At 38.1% G+C, this 22,344-nt stretch overlaps 1 protein-coding gene across 1 annotated transcript; it reads right to left on the bottom strand.

Annotated features, from left to right (window-relative positions):
- Positions 1 to 1,716: 1,716 nt before the first annotated feature.
- On the bottom strand, positions 1,717 to 6,867 carry LOC143853053 (putative WRKY transcription factor 47). Its single transcript, XM_077362766.1, has 6 exons — positions 6,614 to 6,867; positions 6,331 to 6,402; positions 6,076 to 6,228; positions 4,539 to 4,895; positions 3,984 to 4,097; positions 1,717 to 2,584 (listed from the first exon to the last, which is right to left on the bottom strand). Exons 1-6 carry the CDS (start codon positions 6,815 to 6,817, stop codon positions 1,985 to 1,987), a joined length of 1,500 nt encoding a protein of 499 aa, XP_077218881.1. The 5' UTR covers positions 6,818 to 6,867; the 3' UTR covers positions 1,717 to 1,984.
- Between the last annotated feature and the right edge of the window lie 15,477 nt (positions 6,868 to 22,344).

Raw genomic sequence — 22,344 nt, forward strand, 5'->3', positions numbered from 1 at the left:
GACTCGGGAGTTAAGTCGTACGAGTCGTAAGAGTTTGACCGACTATGGAAACAACAACTATTTTTATCATTTTCATGATACATGGGTATTCTATCTTTTTATGAGCTATGCCTATTTTGTTATTTTATGAGATGAGAATATTTTTATCATTTTCCATTAGATGAGGGGATAATTATCAAATTAAAACTATTGTGTATGGGATCCTCTTCCCCTTAAAACTGACTAAATGTCTAACACACTTGAACATATTTTCATGGAAATTAGCCAATTCTTTTTTCAACAGCAAAAAAATTGAATTAATATATAAAAGAAATACAGCGAGAACCCCAGTGACCGAGAAGATCTAAACAATATGAAGGAGGACAAAAAGTGACAAAGGAACAAGCATAAATCAGGATAAAAGAAAATAAAAAACTTCCATCCCTACCCTAGACACCCCTTCCCGGGCCAATCTATCTGCCTCGCTATTAGCCGATCTTCTTACATGATGAAATGAGATAGAAGATCGTAGCACCGTATCTAGGAACTCATCGATCAACTGATCAAATGCATTTGAAAATCATTTTATCTGAAGGCTCCATTTTTTCGATGTAAAATGGGCTTATAACAAATTTCAACCATTTTTACACTTCAAATTGGGCATAAAATTTGTTTTACGCCCATTTTACGTCGAAAGAAATAAAGCTTAAATGACTTTTATGAGTAGCCAAATGCTACCTTAGGAAAAGGCAGTAAAATTATACTTTGGATGCAGGGTACAGCTCTCTCTCTCTCTCTCTTTGAAAATTTCAAAGAGAGAGAGAGAGAGGTCGATAGTACAAGAGAGAAAACATAGAAAAATAGAGAGAGAGAGAGAGACCAAGGAGGTCGATAGTACAAGAGAGAAAACATAGAAAAATAGTACTGAGGCATATCACGGGGGGAGGGGGATCCAAAGTCTCCAAGATGCTCTTTTCACCCGATGTCCTCCTCTCCTATTCGTCGATCGTCAGTACAAGAGATAAAACAAAGGAGAAAAGATACAAAGGCATATCATAGGGGAGAAAGTCAAAGATATCCAAGGATGCTCTATTCACCCCATCCTTGGCTAATAGGTCCACCTCGCTATTTTCAGATTGATAGTACAAGAGAGAAAACAAAGGAAAAAAGATACAAAGGCATATCACATGGGACAAGTCAAAGATCTCCAAGGATGCTCTATTCACCCCATCCAATTGGCTAATTGGTCCCCCTCTCTATTTTCCGATGGACAGATATGCTAAAAACAAACTGTTAGAGTAATTAGGTCAAGCAAGAGGTTGCTTGAAGCATTACACCCAAGTATCGAATTTGGAATACCAAGTTTGTTGCCTCCACCCCCTATATATATTAGATACACTAGGGTTTTAATAAGTTAGTGGGCTCTAGCCCAAATAGGCCCACTACACCGATCCATTATCTTATTGGGCTTATATTAGAACATACATGGGTTATATTATATACCCAACACAGACATGATGATCTTCTACACGGTCTCGAATTTCATCGAACAAATCTGCAACTCACCACGGATGCAGTCTACTCCCATCAATCCATCTGATGGTTTTAAGAGAGTTGCCCTCAATTATTAGTCTCTCCAAAATGCTATCTTCAGAGATCTTGATGCCTTGAAGCGCCATATAGTACTGTTCTTCAAAAACAATGCATGAGCTCTCTACAATCTTCTTATAAAAGAAATTAATGGAAAATCTTTCTACTCTTTATATTCATTTCCCTCATAATAATAATTTATGTACAATATGTTCTTCTTAGCCCCCAGTAGGATTATATGTTACAACCAACTCTGTCATCTCCCTTCCAAAGCTTTAAAACAAGAAACAACAACAACAACAACATGTATACAGCCAACAGAAAACAAATAATAGTCTCCATTAAAATCTTTAACAGCAGCCTCTCCAGCGTATATAAGGTTCCACTCCACCATCGAGTATATATGCCCTATAACCTAGTGAGTAGAGAAAGTTGTGCAAGACTGTGGAAGTTGTGGGGAGCCATGGGGCCTAGACGGCGAACCATCGTGGTTGTTGTTGGCATTGGTGTGGTTTTGTGGTGCACCCATGATTGAGGAGATGGCGGCGGCAAGGGCGGCAGTGAAATTGGGATCGGTGGCAATGGCCGCGGTGACTGCGTCCGTCAGGGATGATGGCCGCTGCCCCAGTTGCGCTGGTGGCATCATGGCAGGTAGCTTATGGGGGAGGAACATGGACTGGCCGAGGATCGGAGGGTACCCTCCAGAGAAGGGTACTGGGAAGGGCATCGAGGGACGTTGGAGTTGCATGGGGTTAGGGGTCTGGGTCAAGTCTAGGGTGATGGTGGGGAAGGGTGCAGATGCAGATAAGGTGGCCATGGTGGAGGGGTAGGGTATGGGTGGGAAGAAATTAGAGTTGATGAGGGTGTCCTTGCTCGTTGTTGAGCCGGAGAGGAGCATTGTGGCTGCCGCCGATGTAGTGTTGGCCATGGCTGTGGCTGCCGGAGGGAGAGGGTGGTTGTGGCTTCCTTCATAGGTGGTTATGAGAATGGTCTTGTCATCTGCACATCTTTGCACCTGTTGCAACACATAACAATTTACATCATTATTGTTACACAATTGGTGTATTGGCCAATACATTAGGATTACAAGGGTGGCCTGTGAAGGAAACCAAAATTGGGGTACCCTTTTCACTATTTCCACCCCTTCTGTTTGTCTTTTCCTATAAGGGATTTGCTAGGGACCATCGCATAAGGCATTTCGAGCCTGGGCTGTTGCATGTGAGAGCAGCCACCTCAGCTGAATTAAATGAATATGACAAAATCTGAGCATGTGTGACTGCTCTCCCATGAACAGCCGGGGCATGAAGTGCCTTATGCGATGGTCCCTAGCAAATCTCTTCCAATAAATATCTGCATTTCCACCTTTTTTTAGTTAGTCTTTTCATGGAAATAAAGTTTGTAGGAAAAGACAAACAAAAGGGGGTGGAAATGCTAGGAAAGAGGGTGGAAATATAGATCATTAATTTGAACCCTTCTAAAAATTAAAACACTTCTAATTAGCATGTTGACCGCTTGAGAAATGGCTTGTTTTGGTAAAATAATTTAAGAATAATGATAGCTTGATATGCAGCTGAGAGACACTCGTGAGACAGTAATCACTAATGATCGACAAGGCCCCACTCACTTGATGTTAGAGTCATCTAGACCGTTCATCTAGATTAGCCAACTGATCCAATGCCTAGAAAGTGGAAATTTATAAAACAGTTTAGCAATTGTCCAAATTTAACTCCTCAGATGGATGGATGGATGGATGGTTAAGATTATCTAGTGCGGTTTTTAGACTATTGCAGCACCACAATGAGGTCCACTGCATGGACGGTCAGATTAGGCTAAAGTAGTGTGAGGGACCCAATTGTAAGGCCCCATACAAGTGTTTCTTATTGTCTCAGTTCCTATGAAAGTAAAAATTCAGACCGGTTGCAGTAGTGATTCTAGGCATCTGCATTTTTTAAAAAATATAAGGGAAAAATTAATATTGGGAAATGTTATCAGCACTACTGTATACTGATGAGGGCACTCCTCACTTTATTAAAAGTACGGTATAGCCTGCGCCATAGAATGATCCAAACCGTCCATTAGATGGGCCACAACCTAAATAGGTTTTGCCCCAAAACTAGTTTCCATAGGTTGATCCTAACCCTCCGATCTATAGAGATTTAGGATCAACCCTCTAACATTCATATCGGAGGGTTAGGATCAACCTATGGGAATAATTTTAGGGACACAACCTATTTAGGCATTGGCCCAACTAATGAACGGTTTGGATCATCCTATGGAGCAGGTCATACCGTACTTTTAATAAAATGAGGAGTGCCCTCATCAAAATACAGTAGTGCTGATAACATTTCCCCTAATCTTTTGGCTAGATCAAGAATATTAAACTAGATTTTTCACAAGGATGTATCTACGCTTACCTGCTTACGAACGGGGCATCCAACGGACATGGTGCAGCGATAGTAGGCACGTGGACAAGGGTTACCCTTGGCCATTTTCTGACCATATTTCCTCCATTGACATCCATCGTTTATCTAAAAGACACAATTTCAAAATTCAATCAATCGTACAATAATATGGGAAATGATACTGAGAGAAGCTCTTACAATGAGAAGCGCACGAGACACTTAATGTAGGCATGATATGATCCTTTATCTAAGGGACTTCGACTTGTAGATGACATAATGTGAAAATCAGTCCATTCGAATATTTATGACCATTTAATCATAGAACTTGAATATGGGCCACTGCACTTTTGTCTTATCGTACATTTGCAAGCCATTAATCACAGAATTAGGGTTCTTCAATAATTGTGATTTTCTGGTCATGACATCTCCTGATCTCCATAGTAGATCCCAACAAATTGAAGGTTAGGAATGTCTGATGGTCTTAAATTAGACTTCTCATATATTAATTAAGGCTTCTCATAGTATCATTCTCCTAATAATAGTGACTAATATGTCCTATTAGCTTACCAAAGTCGCATCGGACCGTGCACGAACGGAAACTCTTGCCTTCCGGCCAGGAAACTCAGACGCTTGATCGGGGCTCTTCATCTGGGCTAGTTTTGGACTCTTGTTAGCTCCCCAACTTTGCGATGTTTGATCAGAGCTATCTTCGATAGATTGTCGTTTCTTGGCGGTTTGATTCATATCACGATCATCTTCCTCTAGTGCCCCTCTGATGTTGTTAGTTGGAGGTGAAGTCGATTGTTCTCGGGTTTCATCCTCAAATTGCGAAGGTTCATCAAGGTCTAGAGCACCCGACGGACCAGGGTCCATGAATTGTTGCATCAATGGTGTTGGACTCGACATGCAATTTTTCTCATCCTTCTGCATAAGAGTTTAATTGTATTTTTAATTGACTAAAGTCAAATATCAAGATAACACATGGATTAGGTTAAAAAATAAATGAGGTAAATCAATAATTATAACACCGATACTTATAGCTTAATTAGGCTATTTAATTAGACTTGATAATGAAAGCTAACTAAAATCATTAACTAAAAGCTTTGATCATGTAATTCTTGTTTGAATGAGTGTTTGACAAACTATTGGTAACTTTGAATAGATAGCCCATTGTAAAACTAAATACAAATCAACATATTTTGGACAACTTTTATACATATACATAAATCATTTGTTTTTCCTTAATGCAGATGCTTCTAGGTTTGAAAAGAGCATGATTACCTTGTTGAGACCTATATAAGACACTTGTGGGACCAAGCCACCCATGTGATATCAGGATAATCTGAACCCTTCATCCTGAGAGTTGATGATGGAGTTGCCATAGACGAATAAGTGCCTAGATTATCAGGATAATCTAAACCATTGATCAATCACTTTTAATTAGTAGCCCATTTCCAGGCCACCGATAGGACATCGATCGGATCATCTGATAAGGTGTAACTGTGAGGCCAAGGGATCTCCATCTTATGGCCCACAACTGAATGGTGTAGATCATGCTCATATCTCATGGGGGTCTCATATTGGTGCATCTCAAATTATCCTCATTCCATATGTGGAAATGACGAAATCGTTGGTTAATTTCACTTTCCTCTTTATTTTTCAAACAAAATCCCATTTTGGAAGTGTTTTCCAAAAATAATTTATACTGATCCTCTAATAGGCAAAAGGAAGTTCATTTTCAAGCCTGCATGCATCTAATTAATACATGGGGTTGAAGTGACAAATTAGTCTGGTTATTGATGGAAAGCATTCTTTTATTTATTGGGAAAAGCCTGCACGCATCTAAGAAACTATCCAATCTTGGTTTGATGAAATGAGTAAGGTTAATCTCAAAGCTTCGAAAATTATCTTAGAGAACAGTTTCCAATTCAAACGAAGCATGCTTCCCATTTGTTTATTGGGAAAAAGCCTATATCTTTCTAAGGTCTTACTAGAAATTCCTAGTCATTTTAAGTTGGAAACTTTCCTACGATCTTCCCTAAGCAGTTCATTCATTATTAACCCAAATTAAAGTAATCTATAGATAAACAAATCCATAAAATACCTGTTCTTGCCGATTATTACGAGCCTGATGTTGCATCGTTAGAAGGAGCTTACTGTGTAGATCAGTATAGCTTTTGGTCACCTGATCTAACATGCTTCTCAGCTTCCGATTCTCGTCATTTACTCTATCTAACTCAACGTGAAGCGTAATCAACTACAAACAAATTAAGTTGTTAAAATCTTAAAAACAATCAAACACCCGAACAAATTTAGACTCATCCAATTGATTCGAAGCTAGCCATGAAATTAAACTCACCTTGCTCTTGGGTTTCTCTTCATTTATCGATAGATCCATTCCAGAATTCTCAGTGAGAAGATGCAATCGAGTCTGCATCATACAATCGATAACTTGATATCATCATCACAGAAAAATTCAATCTAATATCATTTTCTCATTAATCAGATATAAGATAAAAGACCTATGCCATGAACCAATCCGCAGGACTAAAGTCCTCCATAGTAGCTAAAGCCATCTGAAGGCGAGGCCAGGCCCAGCATTTAATTGCTTACACAACAAAGAATACAGCTCAATTACTTACATTTACGCTCGCGTTGATCTTCATTGATCCATCCTTCCTATCAAGATGAATGCTCGATCGCCGTTGAGTTTTGGAGAAGAAGTCCATCTCCTCTATCCGGTCGCGCCGATCGATCGGATTATCAAAGTTGTGATTTAAATCGCCGGAATTCTGCCGGAAAAATTCTCTTGGTTGTAATAGTGTCATCTCCCTAGGCCTATCCATGAGAGAGAGAGAGAGAGAGAGAGGTGATTTTGAAGTCTTTGCCAGTAGGATGCTTTGGCCTATAAAAAGGCGTGGGGAGGGGATCAAAGGAAGACCGGCCGTTTTTTTCGCGGGAAATGACGTCATCGTTGACGTAGAGGACAGCTGGCAAGTGTAGAAGACGCGGCATCTTGCAAGCCGTTGGGAGAAGAGTGAAGATGAATCTAATCGTCTATCGCCGTTAACATTTCGGTGGATTCTGCCGTTAGATGTAACGACGTTAGCGTAGGGTTCCACGTGCTCGTCGTCTTCAGTCGTCGTAGTTGACGGCACGGCTCTCTGACGGTAGTTAGGGTTACGTGGACCCACTGGAATCCGTACCTAATCTCACTGACTCTTCATCCTCCCACGTCACCAATTTTTTTCCTAATCTCCAACTGATATTTTCACTAGCATGTTTTATTAATTGCACAAACTGAGCTTGTCTTTTCTCTTTTAATTGGCTTCCGAGAGCTTTTTGGGAACTGTATTTACCTTTGACAGCTGTTTAAATAATAAATGATGAGATGATTTAGTGCAATTATCAACACATGGTAGTGCCAACATCACTATACTAATTTAATTAATTACTTGCGTACAACCATGGTTTTAAATTTTGACGAGATCCGAAATTTCGGACTTCGGTGGGACCGAAACTGAAATTTCCTTAAATTTGATATTTTGCGAAATACCAAATTTCGGCCGAAAATGGCATTTAAAAAAAAATAAATGTTACAAAATTTCAGCCGAAATTTCGAAGCTTAATACCAAATTTCGGTGGGGTCCGAAATAGGTACCGAAACCGAAATTTAAAACCTTGGGTATGACCACTCTTTTACACTAGAGACAGCTGTCCAGAGTAAAAAAAAAAAAGGGGGGGGGGGGGGGGGGGGAGGGGATGTATATCATTTCCCTCGATTACCTGAAATAGATTTTTACCAAATTAAATAATTTTTCATTTTTTTGGTTGAAGTCCTTCATTTTCATAAAAATCTAATTCTATTGTTTGTATGACATCCTCTTAATTTTCCTAAAAATTGAATAAATGTTTTTGGACATATAATCCATAGTGGATTTCATCTCCGTCATGACTCAACTCAACTCAACTCAACAAAGCCTCCGTCCCAAACTAGTTGGAGTCGGCTAAATGAATCCTTTAGAAAATTTTCATGAAGAGTCATCTCTGTCATGACGTGACTAGAAATTAACCCATCACTTCCCGTGAATGGCTGAGATAAGTGCAATTGAAAAGCCATTTTTTAACCCCAGCCATTCACAATAAATTGATCGATTGTGTGAGCAAAACTGATTATTGGAATCAAAATAACATTTGAAAATGAGTCCAACAATTGGTTCAGCACTCACAATCGGTTGTCATAATCTTAAACAAACAGGGCCTTAGTCATGATGGAAGTGAAACAACTATATGTAGTAATTAAAAATAGTTTGCTTAATATAATAGATATTGTAATATTAAAAGTAAAATTTTGAAAATAATATATGATATAATGGAGCTAGCTAGTAAAATGTTATACATGCTGCTATGAAATTCAACCCATTTTCATTACCAACATGATCCACCAAAACACATCATGTGTCCAACAAAAGACGAAAAAGCGGTCGCTGGACAGAAACACACGTTCTTACTAAACTGAAGAAATTTCACCACTTCACAAGTTAATTTTCAAGAGAGTGAAAAAGTCATCTCTTGCAGCTGAATAATACTAGCCTCACAACTCAGCTAATATGGTGAGGAAATTTTGATCGACATAAGGATGGCCGGATTGGCCGCCCTACGTAAAAAATCAACAATAAAATCTGAGTCCCATAATAGGTTCTGGACTCTTCTCCAGTACCATATAAGTCGAGCATGGTAGTGTTATTTGAAAATTAACCCCGAGATGGGAAGTTTTTTAGAGAGATGATTTTTTCGCCCCCTGTATGATAATACACCCCCCTTTTAATGTCAAAAAGCGTCAAAGACTGCCCACAATTCAGTTGACAGGAGGGTGTATCATCCTAGAGCGGGGTGAAAAAATCATCTCCCTATTACTATTATTATTACTATTTTTAAATGACAGCAAAAACTTTATTAAAAAATGAAGAGAAAAAGGCCATGACTGTGTGAGATGGTCAATACACGGAAAGAGGAAAGAAGAAAGATAGAATACATCCTGAAAAGGAAAGATATTTTTATTATTTTTTCATAACACAGGTGATATTTCGTCATTGGCCATTATTGTCTTGGTTACCGAGTCACATTTTCAAAGACTTTTTCAATATAATATTTAAGGAAATAAGTGGATGGTAAGCTTGAGATAGAGGGAGCTCAATAACTTAAACATTCCAGTTTCTATCAGAGCGACTTCCTATTACCACGGGTGGAATCATTTTTACCAAAATATGAAGAAGGGTATCACACCACCCTAAAATAGATTTTAACTTAATAAAATCCCTCAATCAATGTCTCATAAAACTATTATTTAGGAAATTTATTTCATCTAGCTACACGACTTTTACGCCCATCTAAACATTATCTTAATGTAAACATATTTTATTGTTAATCAACTCTTACCCATTATTCAAAGAGAAAAATTTATTATTTGTAGTATTGAGAAGCAGCAATCTTGTATCTTCAGAAGTTTGTAAGTAATTCACTTGCAAGTGTTTTCCATTTGGGACCCAACACCTACAACTCATGTCCCACATAGAACATGTTTGTGGTCCCCATGAGTGGACATTACATGTTTGTGATGTAAGGTATTTTCGATCTATGAAGAAATCTACTTTTGTAATATTTTAAAAAACCTCTTTTTGTTGTATTATGTAATTAATATTTATTGATCAGGCATTTACATTTTATAGGGTTTTACATATCCTAAGAGCATACTCATTACTCATTACCATGGTTTTAAATTTCGACCGAAATCCGGAATTTCGGATTTCGGTGGAGACCGACACCGAAATGCATCAAAACCGAAATGGTCATTTATTTCGGCCGAAATTTCGGAATTTCAGTCTTTCCAAAATTTGACCCAAAAAATCTGTTTTTTTAATATTAATTTAATATTTCACAGAAATTTCGACCGAAATTACCGATAATATGGAATAAAATATTCGTTTCGGGTTACATTTTCGAAATTTCAAAATTCCAGGGGCCGAAACCGGTACTGAAACTGAAATTTTAAACCTTGGTCATTACAAGGTACCTAGGTTTTCCCATATATTTGGAGCTGCTCTTGGCAACCCGGTCAAAGTTTCCTCCTACTTTTTAGGTGCTAATTATAATCAATTTACTAAGTTTGGGATGAATATATCAACCGGCCCTCTCGATCACCCTAAATAAAATCCAAAATTTTTTCTTTCAATAGTATAGTAATATATTATGAGGATTAGAGAAGTTTACATTTGTAGAATGAAGATGACATCCACACCCCCTTATTTGATATTGGCACTTTGTTTATTTTAAACTTCTTGAATAAGTTGTTGATAGCTTTCCGGAATTGTAAGAGCCAATGAGAAAAGCCTGAAAAAAATTGAGGATTGAGTGCCGACTTCATTTGTCTTTAACGAAAGCATGCATGAGAGAGAGAGAGAGAGAGAGAGAGAGAGAGGGCTATATGCCATTTGTTTAGGAAAGTGACAGTTAGAAACATGCAACTTGAAGGCTTGGCCCGGTGCTAGAAAGATAAGGCAATTAATATAAAGCACCCCTATGACAATGAAGAGAACAAAGGCTATATATATCAAGTTGTTTACTTGTTTGAAAAAAAGAGTGCTGTGGGAATTAAGCTTGTGGTCCTTCAAAAGTCTTTTCTCTACAAAAAAATCTCTTCCCTTTAAGTGTAAAGGCTAAATCACCTTCGTTTTCATCACCTAACCCTGTTTCCTATCACTTCACGACCATATTGACTGCACCATTTTCTATTCAATCAACCAATACAAACGGCGACTTCGACACTTCTTAAGCATTTTTCAAATAGAGACAGCTATAATTGAAGGGTATGGGATAAATTAGGGCTGCAACCGGGTGGGTCGGGTTTTTCAAAACCCTAGCCCAACCCTGGATCCCATTATCTCGGCTCTGACCCGCCCTGAACCCGAGTCAGGGCCGAAAAACCTCAACCCATTGCCCGCCCTACAGGGCTCAGTGCTGGCGCCTGGCCCGCCCTGATTGGGCAAGGCCGGGCCGGGCCGGGCCAGCCCGGCTCTAATTAAGGGAAGTGATATATCCGCCCTTTTCCCTTACTTGGGACACCAGGGCCAGTGTACGTGGCAATCAGCCCCATTGAATCCCTCTGACGTGAAGTACATCAGCCCCTTTGCAGTCATTGATACACTGTTGCTGGGTGTCCCAAGTAATCAAAAGGGGTGGATATATCACTTCCCCTAATTAAATAAGTATAAAACAAAGTTATTAGTGCAATTATAAAAATATGCAAGTGCGGATATTAGTCTCATATATTTTCACACACACATATCTAATACTATATAGCAGAAGAGAAAATGGAGAATTATTGTCCATTTAACACGTCAATGGGGATGATTTTTACCGTTTTTTGCCCTCTCCACATATCAGTACGTACTATCTATGTGAGGGTAAAATCATAATCTACATATGAAAAGTACCGACACAGGGTACCTATCTATGACAATTATGAAAAAAAACTATCGAGCAGAGATAAAAATATATGACAATGACGAAAGAACTACTTTATATTTCTCATGCAGGACACTTGCAAAATATTGATTGATTCCGGGGACCTGAAGAGCAACAACAATTATGGAAACCTCTATCGATTGGAGGGCTAGGATCAGCCTATATCGATTGGAGGGCTAGGATTAACCTATGGAAATGATTTTACGGGCACAACCAATTGATATTGTGTTCCATCACATGGACGATTTGGATCAACCTATAAAGCCACATAATTTCAATCTTACTCCCCTCCTTTATGCTTTTTTAATAAAAAAATCTATAGGGTGATCTTAACCATCCGATTTAAGAGGAACAACATATTATGGAAACCTCTATAGATTGAAGGGCTAGGATCAGCCTATGGAAATGATTTTTGGGGCACAACCTATTTATGTTGTGTTCCATCACATGGACGGTTTGGATCAACCTATGATGTGGTCCGTACAATTCTTTGTCTTTTCTATATATATATGAGGAAAGTGAAGCTACACCGCCGGCTTAAAATACAATGGGCTCACATTGTTTTGGTGATCCAAACCATTCATTTGATTGGCCCTCACATAGATAGGGTGTCCACCAAAAATCAGCTCCATAGGATCATCCCAACCCTTCAAACTGTGGAGGCAAAAATGGACAAATTTGTGAAGGGTTTTACACGTTCATTTTTGCCTCTACAAATCGTAGGGTTGGGATGAACCTATGGAGCTGATTTTTGGTGGACACCCTATCTATGTGAGGGTCAATCAAATGAATTCTTTGGATCACCAAAACAATGTGGGCCCATTGTATTTTAAGCCGGCGGTGTAGCTAATATATGAGGAAAGTGAAGCTACACCGCCGGCTTAAAATAGAATGGGCTCACATTGTTTTGGTGATCCAAACCATTCATTTGATTGGCCCTCACATAGATAGGGTGTCCACCAAAAATCAGCTCCATAGGATCATCCCAACCCTTCAAACTGTGGAGGCAAAAATGGACAAATTTGTGAAGGGTTTTACACGTTCATTTTTGCCTCTACAAATCGTAGGGTTGGGATGATCCTATGGAGCTGATTTTTGGTGGACACCCTATCTATGTGAGGGCCAATCAAATGAATTCTTTGGATCATCAAAACAATGTGGGCCCATTGTATTTTAAGCCGGCGGTGTAGCTTCACTTTCCTCTCTCTCTCTCTCTCTCTCTCTCTCTCTATATATATATATATATATATATATATATATATATATATATATATATATAGAGAGAGAGAGAGAGAGAGAGAGAGAGAGAGAGAGAGAGAGAGAGAGAACTGTTGGTGAGCTTAAGCGCACCAACAGTTTCCTCATATATATACTGTTGGTGCGCTTAAGCTCACCAAACTTTTGGTGAGCTTAAGCGCCCCAATTACATGGGGGCCCACTTTTCTGTGGTGATCCAAACCATTCATTTGCAAGGCCTTATGATAGATAGGGGGTATACCAAAAATCAGCTCCATAGGATCATCCTAACCCCACCATTTGTGGAGGACAAAAAATGGGCAGATTTGTGTCTGTCCATTTTTGTCCTTCACAAATGGAGGGATTAGGATGATCCTATGGAGCTGATTTTTGGTACACCCCCCATCTATGTAAGAGACTTTCAAATGAATGCTTTGGATCACCATGTGATTGGGCGCTTAAGCTCACCATAAGTTTGGTGAGCTTAAGCGCACCAACAGTTTCCTCACACACACACACACACACACACACACACACACACATATATATATATATATATATATATATATATATATATATATATATATAGAGAGAGAGAGAGAGAGAGAGTAAAGTGTTCTTCGAGAAAAGGAGAGAATTATTTGAATTTCTCCCAAAATTCAATGAGAATTACACATAACTTTTTTTGACTTTTTTTTAAGAAAGGCAGTCATTCAACCCACATATTTTCAATCCTACCCCTTCCTTTTTGCCTTTTAACAAAGGCACCCATTAAAGCCACATAATTTCAATCCTACGCCCCTCTATGCTTTTTAAATTATGGAAACCTCTATTGATTGGAGGGCTAGGACCAGCCTATGAAAATGATTTTACGGGCACAACCTATTGATGTTGTGTTCCATCACATGGACGGTTTGGATCAACCTATGATGTGGTCAGTATAATTTTTTGTTGGCCAATTTTTTACTAGTGTAGAGAGAGAGATATGCAAAACTAAAGGGTGCCCTTGAAAAACCCAGCCACAAGGGCGCCCAGTTGGACTCATGTACCCAACTTTGCTTAGACTATATCCATACAGGATTATACCAACCCCTCTAGAAACTCATTAATGCTAGCGAAAGTGGGTTTCGACATAAAGAAATGAAATAGTCTTTTGTGACAAGCATTGGTTTCAGTAGGCAGACAATTTGTACCGATAGACCCGGTGCCACATGTACTGTGATCTGATCCATATGGATTGTTGGTCATCCTAAATCCAGTCTATTGCCCTTGGTCCAATACTAAATCAAGTGATTCCAGAACTTCAATCAAGATGATAATTTCAGGCCATCGACTTCTGCATGCCTCAATCTTAAAAATGAGAAGGCCTATCAGATCTATTGAGAAAATCCGATCAACGGCCTGATCACCAAGCACTTATTTCACGTGTGCAGCAGGTCATGTGTTTTCGTTCAACAGGACAGGCGGTCTTCATCTCTGTATAGAAATAAATGATCTTTGAAGCTAAGCAAATCAAAGAAGCTAAGCAAATGGTTGGTGGGTGTGGCCCTAGTTAGGGACCGCTAGTAAATTATTTAATATCATGTTTGAAATTTAGAATACCCCAAAAACCTCTCTCCTTTTCAAGGGTCGCTCCTCTTTCAAACCCGTAAAGAAAAAAAAAGGCTCGTGGGCCCCACCAAAACGTGAGTTTTCTTCTAAAAACCATTTCTTCTCACCTCAAAACAAGGGAATAAAAAGATGGGAAAGCATCTCTTTGTCAGTTTCCCCTCACGTGAGAAGACCAAACACGGAAACGGAAAGGAAGTGGTCACAAAATCAAATGCCTCAGCCTTTAGTGAGATTAAAAGACCAAAATATCCATGCTCATTACATTTGAAACTTCACTTAAATACCCTTCTTTCAATGATGTCAGAACATTATTTCTGGCTAACTTTAAATTATTTGCATTAAATTTTATACACATAAGGTTTTGGTCTCAAATATAATTATTTGTAAATTATATTTACAATACTAGACATGATATAGTTAGAGGCTTCCAAAGAGGCCTTAAATGTCTCATTTGATAGTACAATTATATTAATATGAGGGAAAATAATACTATTCATAGATGAGGATCAATAGGGCGATGATAAATTCGCACCCCTTTTAAACGTTACTAGGAGTTAAAGTCTGCCACAATTCACATTAAGAGGGGTGCGAATCATTCTACAGGGGGTGTGAATTTATCATTGCCCTAAAAATATCTCAAATGTTCTCTCTCTCTCTAGAACTCTATATGTATGTAAACATATGGAAAAACTTGGTTGGATATTATTTAAAAACTTATGAATATAAATTTTCCTTTTTTTTATGACATATGGTGTCCCCACCTCAATTTTTAGGCAGGACTATCCCCTACGGATGTGTGCAATGACCCGTAAACCACACGCATCGGGTAATGCCGGGGATTCGTACTCGCGTCAATGGGGAGGATACCTAATCACCCGTAAACCACACGCATCGGGTAAGGCCGGGGGGATTCGTACTCACGTCAATGGGGAGGATACCCATTACTTTAAGCCAAAGAGCCACACCCAACCCACCGAGGCATTGGTTCTTCTGCATAAAGTCACGGGTTTGCTCCATGTTGACGAGTGTTCGAATCCCGCCCCCGAGTTACCTGATACACGTGGTGAGTGGGTCGTTGCGTGTATCCGTAGGGACTAGTCCTACTCCCGAAGGGGGTGGGGACATCCTACGTCATCAAAAAAAGAAAGAAAAAAGAGCCACACCCATAGAGGTTTATATAAAATTCCCTTTTACTATTAAATAGCCTGCAAATGTAAATTCCCTTCTAGGTAATAAATATCTCATCCACTTAAATTTCTCTATAGCTATTAAATACCTTAAAGATAAAAAATTTAACCTAAAAAATATAAATTTCTTTATAGCTATTTAATACCTTAAATGTTTAAGCTCTAACTCTATTTTTGCCTCATAAAAATTTAATAAGGCACCAATGAACTCAGCATTTGAATAATAGGTTTGAACCTCAATGAACCCTATTTATACATGGTGTATTCAACAATTTTTTATTAGTTAATGATATCGAAATTAAATGATATGACGATTTCAAATAATTAGAATCATTTCAGAAAATTTTGACGTATCAGTACGTAATTTATTAGTCTCAACTAAAATCCTAGTCATATCGCTGTTCTTGAACGACTTATGTGATAACGGTTCGAACAAGCTTGTGATTTAATTGGACAATGTTTTGTGTCGCAACGCTTGCGCAGAGACCTTGAGATTGATAAGGGTCGAATCTCAAACTGAAAATTGATCACGGACTTGCACATTACTATCAAAAAATGAAAATAATTGACTTCAATGATAGGAAAAATCCAACTTTTCTAGATTATCCTTTGGAAAATAGGTAAGAGAAGAACAGGTCGTAGTTCAATTGTGAAAGGAAGAGGTCAAATGGGTCATTTACTTAAATGACGGAATTCAGATAATCTCATTAATTTCTTAAGGAGTCACGAAATTCCCATGTTTCATACCCAAAACCCGTATAGTAAGAAAGCATAACGTGTGATAAACTATTTCTTCCTTATTAGTGAAAGCTATACACAAATTGTAGCACAAATGCTCTAGACCATAGCAAACCCTGCTAAATAGTATTCCCCAACTCAAAAAAACCACATTGATCGGAATGTTGAGCTTTTGCTAAAAAATGAATTGGAACTATCCTAATCCGGATCCGATTTTATGGTAGAAGCTCAATCCGAGTTCCGAAAAACCGACCCGAGTTGTACCTATACTCATCAGGTTGTAAAGTTAAGCATAAGCTTTTGGCGAGAGTAGTAATAGAATGCGTGCCCTATTGGGAATCCTTGTATTGCTATCTTTTGAAGTTTATAGTTATATCCAAGTTGAAAGGTGGTTTGAGTTGCAACCCCAAGATTGTGGGTTCAAGCCATCCCCTAGCCCTTGAGCGAAGGATGTTAGAAGATACAAAATTACTTGGTAAACGGATCGGATTCGGACTATTCATTTTTTTAGTCAAAGTTGTGATTGAGTTCAGCCTATTGGGGCTGCTATCACAAACAGTTAACATGCAAAAAAAACAAAAAGTCGACCAACTTGCAGCCATAATTATCCAATCCTTATAGTTATGGGGTTGTAATTCTTCCTTGCTAGGCTCCAATTTATGAGGTCACATTGTTAAGACATTCTTAGCCATCCGATCAAAGAAGATTTGAGAAGTGCAAAAAATGCTTCACATTCAATATGCAAAAAGTCTTACATTTTCAATGCTTAGGCTTCTGTCTAAACGTATGATTCTAGAGCTATATACCATTTGAGAAAATTATCATTTTTCCTTTTTGAATGGATAGAATTGTCCACACAGAGAGAGAGAGAGAGAGAGAGAGAGAGAGAGAGAGAGAGAGAGAGAGCTATATACCATTTGAGAAAATTTTCATTTTTCCTTTTTGAATGGATAGAGTTGTCTAGAGAGAGAGAGAGAGAGAGAGAGAGAGAGAGAGAGAGAGAGAGAGAGAGAGGGGTGAGGGAGAGAGAGGGGTGAGGGTGGAGTGTTGGGTGGGGCGCCGCTTTCGTTTACCACACTTTTTTTTTAATTTTTTGACTCAAAACACGTCTCTTGTGACCCTCCAACGACCATCAAAACCGTGGGTCTTACGACCCTAGAAACGTGGAGAAACAAAGGGCCATCTAATATTATAATGGGAAATGATATTTCCACGCCCTTTGAATTGTCTTTGTTTATTTAATGATTTTTTTATTTGTCTTTTTCTGAAAATGGCTTTATTTTAATAAAAAAAAGTCAAGCAAAAGGGTGGAAATGCAGTCATTTCTTAGGAAAAGAAAACAAAAGGGCAGACATAGTAAAAAAAGGTGGCCAAAATATCATCGTATAGGTGGCCTTACCTTTGTTTCTTCTTGGACCTTTTCACTTAGGCCATGGGTTGGCAACCATGAAACTTTTTTCCTTGGAATTTTGTTTATCAAGTGGTAAGAGAGGGTAAGGAATAGGGGTACAACTTGGGTTGGGTTTTTGCTGAAAATTGAATTGGAATCTACCAGACCCAACTTGATTTTATGATAAAAGTTCCAACAAAATTCATTAAAAATGACCGAGTTGCCCCCCAAGTAAGGAGGGTGGGTGAAGGAGAGACATGAATGAGGAGAGGGCGTGAAGTGGCCTAAAAATAGGAAAATTAATGTCTAAAAAAACAGATGTGAAGCAGAACGCGGTCGAGAAAATCCTTGTTCATGGAATCGAAGGAGTTTATTGACTCTGTAGGGCAAAACACGGAATGCGGATGTGCTAGAACGAGGAACGCGTCCAAGGTAAAAAGAAGTCGACTCGGGCAAGTTCCTTGTCGAGCGAAGGAGTTTTCAAATACTGAGGAAAATAAATAAATAAATCGTATTTTGAGTAAATTTTCCCTTGTTTTTCATACTTTTCTAGCCCTCTCCTCACCTAATCCCACTCAAGTCTTTATTCCTATCACCATCTCTCACCATTCGATAAGCTAAATAGCTAATATTCCATGAAAAAAATTCATGGTTTCCAAACATAGCCTTGGTCTAGCTTGAATATCCGTTGACACCAAAAAGCGCATTCCCATTAGGCCCTCTTTGGATTGCAGGAATTTTCTGAGAAAGCTTAAAAAAGAAAAACATGTCAAGAATTTTCTGCTTTGTCATTGTTTGCTTGCGCATGAAAAAAAGCGACTTGAACCAATCAAAAATAAGCCACAACGTAAATAAGATCTTTCCCATAGATCATCTCCACAGGATGATCCCATCATTCCTATCGATCTGTATAGACTACACATTATAGAAACCCCTGTAGATTGGAGGGTTAATTATGATCCTATATGGAGATGATCTACAAGGTATATATGGCCTATTTACGTTGTAGCCCAACAACTAAACGGTAAAGATCATTCTGTGAAATGGGTCCCACTTTACATTCTGAAAAATACAGGACTTCATGTGCACTCACCATGTAAAATCTCGGGAAAGAGAATAATGCAACAGAAACTCTCTATTGCATCTCCACAAAACTATCTTCTCCCACATGGTAAGAGCTTATGAATCACATTTCTGTTCAAATTTTTTATTATCATAAATTGTAAGGCCAAAAAAAGTTGATAAAAGAAAATTGATAATTCCATTAAGAAAGCAACAATTTTCTAATAAATGTTGCTAAATATATAGTGGGGTAGAGCCACAACTCACAAGTAGGTGTGTCAATGGATCCAGACGGTCCGATGGATCGTCCGAATCCGAACGTTAATGAACGGGATCTAAACATATGAATAGGATCCATGAGCATATTTCGGATTATCAAATATGGGATCTGAAAATTTTTGGATTGTGTATGGGCATGCCACAGATGCCCATTGGATAGTCACGATCCGAAATAGTTTACAAAAATACCCTCCAAATTTTGTTAATGCTAACCGTTCTATGAAGGGTATTTTGGTCAAAACCACTCTTATCACTCAATGAATCGGATGGGAATGCGATTTCACTCATTTCAGTCGTTTCATTTCATACTTTCACGAAGGGAAAGAGAGAGGAGTTTTGTTCTCTATGCATCATATTCTTTGATAATAGTTATACATTATATTTGTGTATGTAATTTTGATTAGTTTTATTATTTACGAGCATTATTATACACATAGATTAAACATAGATAAAATTTTAATTTAGTTGTAGAAAATGTATAGAGACACACTAATAGTGGACTGCCATTCTATCTCTTTTTTTAAAAATTAATTGTTTACTTAGCTTAGTGGGACATAATAGGACACTCCGATGGACGGTCCGAATTAAAATGGATCGTGATCATGACGTGTAAAGTAGGATCCGAAGAACAATCCGACTCTGACCCGACTGATAAGGAATTTGAATGGATTGTGATTGTGACATAGGTGGATCCGACCCGAAGTGGATCCGTTGACATCCCTACTCACAAGCCATAGTAAATAGTGATGCACCATTTGGATGATGCCTTTGGTGGTAGCATTACCATAATATAAAGGAAGAAGGAAGAAATGGGTTACTCACACTAATCTATTTAGTATTCATACTAATCTTCTAGGGGGTTTTGTGACCAACTAAAATGTGGGTTCTTAATGTTGTTAGTGTTTGCAAGATCATCTTTCTCACCGTTGAATTATTTGGATGTTAGATTAGGCAACTAGGTTAGATGAAATAATTATGCTAGATTAGCATAATTTTATGTTTATCTCTTTCTAAATCTATCATTATTCTTTTTTGGTTATCCTCTTAGGCGCTCTATATAAGCACTGATTAGGGTTCTATTGTAATCACCGTTATTAGTTAAATACAATCTCTTTATACTCCTATCCATAAATGTTATCACACTTCTTGTAAAGCTCTTTCTTTCGCCGGACATGGGAGGTGAGTTCGGGTATGGCTTCAGAGGTAGCTTTCGCCCTTTCTCTTATGTAAACATGGGCGTAGAATGGAATTCCCACTCTTTCTACTAGTAATGGTATGCTGGCGAGAAGAGTAGGAATCTTACGCGTTTGGCATCTTTAGAACAGGAGCAGAGTGAAACAGCTCCTCGAAGCACCACGTTTGCATTGGAGCTAAAAAGCCCTCTCTTCTCGTGGATTAGTCGCATCTTTGAAGTTTGAAATCTAAAAAAAGATTTCTTATAGAGTTTGAAACTATTACTCAAAAGAAACAAAGAAGAATAAGATTCGGTCAGTTAAGGCGACCTAAGATTCACACTGACAACTTGTTCGACCAACTTCGGTGAGCTGCATTCGAACGAAAATGGGTGTTTGCTTGGTTAATTGATTCTTAATTGCACTTTTGTCTAACCAAAAATTTTAATTTGGAATTTAGATAAACTGAGACTAAGTAAGCTAACTGTGATACATGCTGATTCTAGCATCAAATATACAATTGGTTGTTTTTAATTTCTACCTAATTTGTAAGAATTTTCTCGGGTAATGACCTTATCATTGCACCGATTAGGTCTTAATCACGAACAATGGATCTTGGCACGACTGTTTAGTATCAATGGATAAATTTTATATATTTAGAAATTGTCAATTTTTTTGAACAGGGTGTTTTGGCTCTTAAGTCCTCTAGAAATGTTTGAATATTATTTTTGAGCATGTGAGATTAGGTTGATGGAAAGGTGGGATGGACATAACCACATATGGTCACTTGTCACTTGGAATGACATTTGGAAATTAGATTTCATTCACATCGAAAGTACGACCAGGTTATTATTTTATATGAGTTTGGGACAGTCCTATCGTCTTCAAAAGTAATTTATAAAGTGAGACTTCGATATTTTCTTACACTGACCGAGCTTTCCATGGCTAATCGAAGTAATATATGATTAATAAATGTATGTATATATGTACATATACTTATATGTGTACATACATATATGTTCATGCGTAGCTGCAAGTATTTTTTAAAAAATGCAATGGGGTCCACTTTCTTGGAAGATTCAAACCAGTCATTTGTTGGACCCTAAAGTAAATTAGTTCTGCCCTAAAAATCATCTTCATAGGGTGATCCTAACATTTTCACTGTTTAGAATGACACATTATAGAAAACTCTAGAGATAAGAGGGTTAGGGTCATCCTATGGCGATAATTTTTAGACATAACCTAATTAGGTTGGCGCTCAACAAAATGAAAGATCTACAAACAAGGTGGCCTCCATTGCATTTTCCTTTAAAGGGGGGGATTTTATAGGTTAGAAGGGGGTAAAATATCATTTCCCTTTCTTGTATTAAGTAATAGAAACAAGAAAGTATAAATTATCTGCAATGGAATAACGCAGACTCCTAGTTTGAGGAAAAAGATATAAGAGATTAATAATTTATAGAGCGCATTAATTATTGAGGATTGCTAGACTGAAGGGATCCCTTGCAAAAATGACATGAAAGGGCTCTCCCATTAGATGCACATCACCAAATTAAGTGCATTTAAAATTGGTTGAATTTTACATTTTAGAGTGACGTTCAGCCAATGGGGGAACCCTTTCATCTCATTTTTTCTTGGGGCTCCCTCTAGTCTTGTGAACACCCGAAATTTTGTTACCCAAAATACTCCTACTTAAATTTTCGTCCACCCTTAAAAGGAGAGGGCATTTTTGTCTTTTGGAAACCCATTAAGGTTAGAACTCTTAATAGAAAAACTATAAATACATCCCCTTTAGGGTTCTGCAGAACATATCTCAACCCTAATTGTTTCTGTAGCCCTCGAAGAGAGAGAAGTTCGTGAGAACGGCGTGAGAGAATCGATCGTAGAGTCTTCGTCTGCGAATCCGGGTAAGAACTTTGAGTATTCTTAGTTTGATAAGAACAAAAAAAACAAGATTCATAGATTTTGATAAAGTTTAAATCGATTAGAACTTGGTGTATGATTGATCTAAGGGATGAATTCATGGATCCCTAAGAGAACTTTGATTTTAGAACTATAATTAGGGTTTAGATCGATCCCTAAAAAGATTTGATCAATTTTTGGTAATTAGATCTGAGGTTTTTTTAGCATTAAATTAGATTAGATGGATTTCTCCCGTCGATACGAGTCCAACG

Source organism: Tasmannia lanceolata, unplaced genomic scaffold, assembly GCF_043159265.1.
Source record: "Tasmannia lanceolata isolate RefF3 unplaced genomic scaffold, GAP_Taslan_0.1 ptg000019l, whole genome shotgun sequence".
NCBI lineage: Eukaryota > Viridiplantae > Streptophyta > Magnoliopsida > Canellales > Winteraceae > Tasmannia > Tasmannia lanceolata.

What these genes read in the sequence shown, in the direction of transcription:
- LOC143853053 (XM_077362766.1), bottom strand. Translation starts at nt 6,817, where the DNA reads ATGGATAGGCCTAGGGAGATGACACTATTACAACCAAGAGAATTTTTC. An exon ending in AGATCAACGCGAGCGTAAAT is followed by an intron (nt 6,403 to 6,613) that starts GTAAGTAATTGA and finishes TGTATGATGCAG; the next exon opens with ACTCGATTGCATCTTCTCAC. An exon ending in GTAATAATCGGCAAGAACAG is followed by an intron (nt 4,896 to 6,075) that starts GTATTTTATGGA and finishes ACTCTTATGCAG; the next exon opens with AAGGATGAGAAAAATTGCAT.